The sequence below is a fragment of the Embiotoca jacksoni genome, unplaced genomic scaffold (genome assembly GCF_022577435.1).
Source record: "Embiotoca jacksoni isolate LCO1_2020_lvr unplaced genomic scaffold, fEmbJac1.0.p SCAF_18, whole genome shotgun sequence".
Classification (NCBI taxonomy): Eukaryota; Metazoa; Chordata; class Actinopteri; family Embiotocidae; genus Embiotoca; species Embiotoca jacksoni.
The window spans coordinates 2,104,974-2,114,055 of NW_027185318.1; the positions used below are offsets into that span (position 1 = coordinate 2,104,974).

The 9,082-nt window shown below is 44.5% G+C and overlaps 1 protein-coding gene across 1 annotated transcript in view; it reads left to right on the forward strand.

Annotated features, from left to right (window-relative positions):
* The window catches only part of dnajc17 (DnaJ (Hsp40) homolog, subfamily C, member 17), a 28,702-nt gene extending 22,250 nt beyond the window's left edge, over positions 1–6,452 (forward strand). The window contains exon 11 of the mRNA XM_069152013.1: positions 6,180–6,452. Within this exon, the coding sequence (XP_069008114.1) occupies positions 6,180–6,305 (126 nt within the window). The 3' untranslated portion in view covers positions 6,306–6,452. The remainder of the gene's footprint in view (positions 1–6,179) is intronic.
* Positions 6,453–9,082: the final 2,630 nt, after the last annotated feature.

Below are 9,082 nucleotides of genomic sequence, written 5' to 3' on the forward strand. Positions count from 1 at the left end.
TGTTGTCTTTGCCATGGAGCGCAATGACAATAGAGAAATGGAAATCCTGTCAGAACAGCAAGTTGTTGTTTTTACTGCTGAATTTGTTTGTGTTAAAAACGGCAAAGTAGTAAGATATCGTTGAGCTCCAACAATCATTCGTTGTCATCCTTTTGTTTGGAATATGTTTTTTTCTGCCATAATGCTCAGATATGTCTCGTGTTCCTGCAGACGGGAGGAGAAGGTCGTGAGTTTGACGGCTTTGTCTCGTTCACTAATCTTAAACATGCAGGGTGTGAAGGACAAATCGTACTTTTTTTTTTTTCCACCACTCATTTCAAAACTGATCCATTAAACAACAGGCGCGCCGCCTCATCCTCTCTTCATCCTCCCGCTCTGCACTCCAGTGCCAGAACAGTCTGCGAGACCAGACGCAATTACTCACGCAAATGAAATTATCATAACATTTACCCGAGACTGAAAGAGAACATTTCGAACATCTCTCTTCTGAGAACACATTTAGCTGACGCTTTTATCCAAAGCGACTTACAACACGCCGATGGTTCACCATCGGGAGTGTTTTTTTTTTTTTAAAGCTTTTTTTAGGGTTCTGTATCTTGCTCAAGGACGCTTAGGCATGTGGACAGGAGGAGCTGGGGATTGAACCACCAACCTTCCGATTAGTGTGCGACCCACTCCACCGACTGAGCTACAGCCTCCCCTCTTCCACCTACAACCACAAAACGGCTTTCAGGCTAGACGACCATCAGGATGAGCTGTTTGTCTGTGACCTCACAGGACCTGCCGTCCGGCCGAGGATGGACTCGCTCTGCTCGCTGCTCTCTCCTGCTACGTAGCCTCCGGGCTGATGCGTTTAGCCCCGACTGGATTTCTATATAAGCCTCTTTTCTAAGGCCTGACCATAGCGGGCAGTGTGGTTTGATGCAGCTATGCCGGGCCTGAAATCTGGGATGCTGCGTGTGTTTTTTTGTTGTCGCAGGATAAAAAGTGTTTCCAGATATTGCTTTGACTGGCGCTAGAAGCCCAAACTGAGGCTTTGCTGGATATTCTTCTGGCCCTTTGTTGTGTGTTTTCCAGCTTCCGCTGTATCAAGGCCCTTAGACAGCCGGCATTTAGACTAGATTTACTGCAAGCGCTGTCTGATTCTTTTATATGAAAAACACTGTTTCATGATGGCGAACATAGAACATAGGACTTTACTTTGATAAAATTCAGCTTGTTGTACGTCCAGGAATTACCCAGATTATTAAAAGCACAAGACGAGGAAGTTAAAATTGGCCGTTCCGCTAGTCTGCGTCTGTTTTTTCCAGCCGCTGTCGTTTCATCAGCGTTCGTGAGAACTTTCAAATTTGCCTTTGTCATCATCCATGACTGTTGTCGTCACTGTTTGTCTCCAAAGTTATGACTCAGTGTGACGAGCCTTTTGAAGGCGCTCCAACAGAAACTCGGTAGTCTGTCTGCTGAGAGGAAGTGCAGACAGTCAGTCACACGACCACAACATGACAAAGATCTGATATTCAAATCCAGGTGTGATGTTGCTGAATACCGAGTGCCGACTCATCACATTCATCTTCACATGACAAATCCTACTATAGCTTCTAATCAACACAGTGAGGTCACGTCAGGAGGTGACTATCGAATAACAAAATAGTCGGTGATGAGATCATTTATTTTAATTCCAAAAGCTTTAACAATATAAAACAGCCTATTTATCTATTTTTACACTAATTATGGTATGATGCTTGTTTGTTTTTTTCCCTACCTTTACAAAACGACTGGAGGAATTTGTTTTCCAGTGGACTTCAAGCAAGAAATCACAACCTTTGTTCATCTATAAGAGTCTTTAGGGGCGTCTCCGGGGCCAGATGTGTAAAACACTTAATGTGGAGCTGCATTGTCTTTAATCTGCGCCCTCCAGAAAATGTTATCATGGTAAATTTGGTTCTGTGAAAGTATTTCCTTTTACATGTTTTGATCTCCTCGTTTTGCTTTAAGACAAAAAAACGTCATGTAGTTTTTGCAGGATTTGGTGTAATGTATAACACATAGCATAGAGGACTCTTTTTGTTTTATTCCTCCAGTGAATGTGGGTGGTCAGGGAATGTTGTGTCTCCTGGCGCTGACTCATTAGTGGGCATTAAATCATGGCTGTGATATTTAGATTACTGTGTGTAGAGTTGATGTAAACAATATGTAGCGTGATGCTTTGTTTGTCCTACAGATTGAATCCTGTAGATAAGGAAGCATGTAAATATGGGAGCTCATACGTACAAACAGAGGGAACAGAAATTTCTGCCTTTTTTTTTTTTGGCGTTGGATCCTTCACTTAATTTTTTTTCTCCCCTCAGAAGGCTTAAACTCATTTTTGACATCTCCAAGGTTAATACTACATTCATACCAGTCCCATAGCCTCTTTTGTTTTGATGGCAAATCTGTTGCAATCAGAGGGGCTTTTCCCGGAAGGCTCGGATATGAAAGACATAATTTTGCTTTTACAACGATGCATTGTTGGATTTTAAAAAGGCCAACCTCCACATTTCCCGATTTCAGTATCCCTGAGCTCATCCATCATAAAGACAAATGCCAGGGCAGCAGAAGTTCAGGTCTTTGCTGCCATTTCTCTTTTCACTGTTTATTTCCTTTAGTTTTGCAGATTCCGAAGGCGCACAGGTTTCCACCCAACAGGCTTCTATTCTGTCGAAAACCGTGACCACCTCGGACCACATGCTCACACAACCGCATGTACTCACATCTACTTACTGCTTCCAATCAGCTTTGCAGTTTTATCTCATATTTTCGCCACTGCTGTATCGACCTTTCCACTTAGGAAACACATCTACTGTCTGAAATCACTTTATTTTCTGTTCAGACACGCGTCTTTTTACTCCCAAGTAAAAGGCGGACTTGTGTTGGGAGTTTGACTCAGAAACCAGATGTCTGCAGGACGTGTGCGTGCAAAGGGTTAAATACAGGAAGTAGATTTGGGCCCTAATCTCTGTGAAGTGTTTGTCCTTCACTAACAAAAACGGTATAACAGACCAAAGCATTGGGGTTGTATGTCTGCCGGCTCTTGTAATGAATGATGATTAATTCTCTACCATTTTGAAAGCTGAAGTTTTGTCAACGTGGGAATTTCACCTTGGCTCCAGCGACATGCGTGTGCACTCGCCCCGGCCTGTTTGTTTGAGTTAGCAGGAGTGCATGGGCACCTCCACACACACACACACACACACACACACACACACACACACACACACACACACACACACACACACACACACACACACACACACACACACACACACACACACACACACACACACACACACACACACACACACTCATAAGTCACATACTGTGACACACTCACACAGAGAGAAACCCACCAGCACCACTACCACACACTCCAGATAAATAGCTCCCAGATTAACTTCACCACAGTGTATTAGAGGCAGAAAGGTTCGCCAGGACCACAGAGCAGGCCTGCTGAGGGAAAACCCGTTCCTCTCTTGGAAACCTATGAAGTCCCTTCTTGGCACCGTGACCACCCAGTTAGATATATCTGATAGCTGATGTTGTCAATGAGTAATTCATTTATCAAATACAATAAGCCTATACACATGGAAGAGCAAGTATTTAACACGTTTTGAAGAGAAATAGTAGTTGCGGTCTCATCTTCTTCATATCCAACACACACACACACACACACTCACACACACACACACACACACACACACACACACACACACACACACACACACACACACACACACACTTCCTTCTTCACTCTTCACTCACTCGCGTTCACACACAAACACAAAGGAATGGTGTTGATCTGACAACTTGTGCTGGAGGAAGACGGTGGCCACCTGCCCTCCCTGAGATGCCTCCTGCTGTGTGTGGGAAGGAATGTGTGTGTGTGTGTGTGTGTGTGTGTGTGTGTGTGTGTGTGTGTGTGTGGGTGTGGGTGTGTGTCACTGCCTGACTCACAGCTCTGGTGGTATTCATGATGTCATTACTGGCCCGGGGTCAGACTGAGGCGTGCTGTTTGGAGGCCTAGCCATGTGCTGATGTCACATCGCTAACCCGCAGCTTGTTTGTGTGCATGCAGGCATGCGTGTGTGTGTGTGTGTGTGTGTGTGTGTGTGTGTGTGTTTTACTACCATCCCACCTCTGCGGTGGCCTCGAACACTCCTCTCTGGGCTTTGGGGCCCATTGTTTGTCTTCTGTGGTTTTCCTACTCACCCTGGGCCCCAGTGTTACAGCACCGCACGCACACACACACACACACACACACACACACACACACACACACACACACACACACACACACACACACACACACACACACACATGCATGCATGTGTACACACCAAGAGTTTGGTTACAGAGTGATGCACTGGCTAAACATGTACATTATAAGTTAACACCCCAGGCAAGGAAACATCCCTCATCCTGAGAAGAAATGCGTCACGTTGCTCATAAAGCACCTGTTAACGCTCAGAAACCCCCTCCATCCTGAGCGTGGTGCAGTCCGCCCGTGACCACACCGATCACAGGACAGGTCAGACACAAGGTTTCTCAGGTGCACTTCAGCGCTGCGACCAGTAGAGGGCACGACAGAGCAGGAATATACAGTATTTGCAGTAGAGGAGGGTGCATCTCCACCCTCGCTTGTATACTTTCTTGTTTTATTTCATTTGAGGATGCAAGAGTTGTTTATTTACATAATGGTGTTCGCGTGATATTTCATAGTTACGTGTCAGACGAGGGCTTGAGCTCACATTATAGGAATGATAATAGCAGCTTTCCTCAATCCGGGGGTGGGGGGGGTGAAGCGGGAGTGGAGGGAGATGACTTTCCCTCACCAACCCTCTCCTCTTCTCTCTCCACACTTTACCTTCTTTCTCTCAGCACATGGATGCTGGAGTCCCCGTGATCTTTTCCAGATGCCGAGCGCATCGACTAAAACCCACCTCTCCTCTTGAATCTGCTTTCAGTCTCTCCCGGTCGTCAGAGCACTCGCTCACTCTTTCCTGCAGCTCACTGTCTTGTTAAAGAGACACTTCTTTGGCCCAGAAAACTTCCTCCAATTAATCCTTCAAAAAAATGGTTCCCTCTGTGGATGCATCTCTCCCCCTCACCCTCTTCAAAACGGGATGATGGTCTCGGTTCGTGCATGTGTTAAATGCATATAAGTGAACGGTGGAAGCATCATCCCAGTGGCATATTTAAAAGAGCGTCCTTGCTTCATTGGCGTCCCTCCTCCCGTGGCTGGACGTGTGTGTTGGCCTGCACAGATCGCGACCGTCTGAACTGTGTCTCACCCTGTTTGATTAGCCATTAGCCAGCGGCTGCCCTTTCTGGTTCCCCCCACAGTCTGGGGAATCCGTAGCCGTCGTCGTGGAAGCCCAATCAGAGAAATCACATCGGCAGAATGAGAGCGAGCGGCCGGGCGGCTGCCAGGTCTAATTCCAGCCCACATTTTGGGGTTTAATTACCTCAGGCAGTGGAATTACCCCGTCACTGTTTCTCTGTGGGCCGCCGTCTCATGCGTGTTCGCTCTGTCATCGTGCTAATGGGAACCGAGATGAGAGCATCTGTACGAAAAGCTGCCTCTCCACCGGCCCGGTCGTGAAAGCAAACAGACGTCAGACCCTGACAGTGGTTCCTTCACCCTGTTTGCCTCGAGTCGCTGCTGTCATGATATGAAACACAGAGATGTTTCCTCTGACTCCCTCAGTGGAAAGGTTTGGTATGGTACACCTCCAGATCAGTTTAGTGTGTGTTAGAGAGTACCGCACAGCCTGCAGTATAACCTGTGCTACTGGGGATTTGATGATGATGTGATGAAGGTTATCTCTGTTTGGGCTCAAAGATCACACACTTATAACAGAAAACCTGCTTTACAAACTGGATGCAGTAATTCATGAAAGGCTGCTGGATGGTGGATTATGGGAAGTGTAGGATCCAGGATGTTTGGAGCTTAAACAACAGTAGGAACTTAAAAAGGCCTCTTAAAGTTTTATTGTTCTTTTTAAAATTTTGCTCTTCCAACTTTTTGCAAGTGCAATGTTAAATTGGCAAATTTAAAATGACAATATCCTGTGAACGCAAACCGATTTCTTCAGGTGTTCTTTTGTTTTCTCTGTTATAATAACCCCTCTTCTCTCTTCTAGGGCGCATTGTCCAATGAGCGCGATTACGAGAGCGTAGTGATGATGAAGATGAGGCAGGCTGCCGAGCGTCAGAAACTCATAGAACAAATGCAGAGAGAGGACGAGGAGGAAGCTGACATGTCGTAGTGCTGCAGGAAGCCAGCTCGGTACCAGCGTGTTAATTACATGAAAACCTCTTTCAGGCTTTAGTTTCATAAAGTCTGTCATGTATTTTCTTATTTTTTTTTGTATGTAATATGCTGCGTGTCAAAATAAACCTTTTGGAAAAAGTCTTTTAAATCTGCATTTTACATTAATGCGTTGTGCCAATTTCTTATTTTCTTTGTTGGAAATGTAGGACAGCTGCAGGAGATGCAGAGTAGAGAAGAATTGAGGGCTGCAGGATTAAGCTGTGATCTGAGGTAGGAGTTTTAACACACAGGATACACGGATGAACTGGAGCTCCACTGACACAGTTGTGTAGTCTTGTAATTATCCAGCTTAGTTCCTTTAAACAAACCGTTCAGTCTATTAAAGACAAATTTAACATACAGCAGGGGATTTTTAAAGCGTCATTTCATTGAGTAATCAACCGATATTTCATCAGACTTTATAAGAAAATATTTTATCACCATCTTATTAATTTCTCTGACAGTCGGGGCTGATTATATAAATTGTGGTCTGAAATGTAATAAACTGCAGTAAATCTTATCACACTATTTAGAGATTATAGGAATGTTGCGTTGCGGTTCACGCGACGAGAAGTCTTTGAGGATTGATTGCTAATCATAACAACATCACTGAGCACTAATACACTTCAAGGTGAGTTATTACAAGACATTTAAGACATTTGGGGCAACCGGCGAGTATTTATTCTTCATTCACTGTGTTGGCTGTGCAAAACCGCACATAATCAAAGCAGCATAATAACGTAATTGGCATGTCAGCCATTGTCTGGTTAAACCTGACGACTCATTACTTCATTATTCTGGCCGAATGAGTGGAATGTAAAAAGCACTGCGTACTCGTTGAGAAACTCTGTGAAATGAGTTGAGTGTTAATCCAAACCGCAGAGCCTTCGACGGGACGATGTGGGAATCGTCTCTCCCCTCTGTTAGACCAGTAATCAGGCTGCGATTGGAAGACTAGGTGGGCTGTCATGAAGTCTTGTGGCCTCGTATGATGAAAAGTGAACATACTCTGGAGGCCCTCCATTACAGATCTTGGTGGTTTAGATGATTGTTCGCCGGGCTTTGTATACAATTTAACTAAAGCTCTACTCCAGACTGAAGAGGGCTTGCAGACTCCACAATTTCAAGGCTGTACAATGCTGTGCATTGAACTCGGTGCTTTTGTTTAGAGGAAGATGTGGCATTTGAATATTTTGAATGTAATCTCTATGCAAGCCATTTATATCACACTGGTCAAGTGAATGTAGACGTGGGGTTCTGACCCTTTCTGAGGGAAGAGGCTGAGAAGATTATTAAAGGCACAGTCAAACAGAAAAAATCTTTCTGTGATGTGAAACTATTCATTATCTTTTTTCCAATGTTAACTTTTTGTTGTAAAATTCTGAATAATACCTTTTCAGAAACCTTTTCTAAAAACATCTCAATGAAACACACTGAGGCGGATAAAAACATCTAGTGGTTGAATTTCTCATAACTGACGAGCAAACTAAGGAGAGAGAGAAAAACGCTGGGAAATCATTATATATATTATTAATATCTAATGAGTTAACTATAACCTTTAATGTCACGTTTTTAAATACCTTTTTATGTTAATTGAACAGTTAGACATCTTGAGTTTGATAAGAAGATGATTCCGCTCTTATGTAAAGATGGAAAAGCATCTCTATCCGTGGTAAAACAAACAAACAACAACAAAACACCTCCATTTCCAGCAGCTTTGAAACTCACTATTTAAACACATTTTTGTTCTAATTAGCGACCAAATAAACAAAAAAACAAAAAAATCACAAGATGCCGTTTAACAGGGAGGTAAGGTGCTGGACTATTTCTTGGCAGGAAGAGGTGACTTTCTGGAGTTTTCGTCATCATCGTGTGGTTGCCAGGCAACCAGTGGATACTCGGGGAAGTCACTGCTCCCGGCCAAGAAATAGTCTGGCACATCACCGTACAACCGCATCTCGCTCTGGCTTCCAATCCAACACACGAGACTTATCGGCCTTCTCATCGTTGTAACTCTCAGCAAGAAAGAAAATTGCTTTTTATTTTAGGAATCTTTTATTTCTGAAGGACCGATATCTTGCGGTCAGTTCTCCGCCAAGCAGTGCACGAACATCCACTTACGCATTTTTTTTTTTTTCTGTATTGCAGCAACCTGACCACCTCCCTTTTTACATTTAACATTTAACTTCTCTGCAGCCTCTGAAGGATCGTGACACAGGCCAGCTTCACTTCGAGAACGTGTCACTTTCTTGGGAATGAATGTTCTGTCCTATGATACTGACCTCAACAATGTTTTCCCAACTTAATCTCTTGTTGTTGCTGTTTCACAATGTGCTTATGTAACAGATATCTAGAAGAGTCTGCAGACCTTGCACTTCTTATTTATGCTCTCTGAGGTGACATGCTACTGCTGGGTGACCCACATTGAGCCAGACTGTTGCGGTCTGCGTGAGTTTTGTAACAAGGTCCTCAGCCTGTGGAACATCTGTCCGTCCAAATAGTCTGTTTTTCCTGTCCCTTGGGGGACGATGGCATAATGGTGTGAGTGTATTCGCAGGTCTGTGCGGCGGCGCTTTCTCCCGTCGTTGTGTGATTTAGAAGCCACATGGCGGCTTCGCAACGTCCAATCCAGTCATCCTTCTCGCTGCCACTCCTGCGCTGCCTCGCTGTGGCTCTGTTACACAATGTCCAGCTGCGCAGCGAAGTGGTGCGGTGGGAGACATCTGCTCCTCT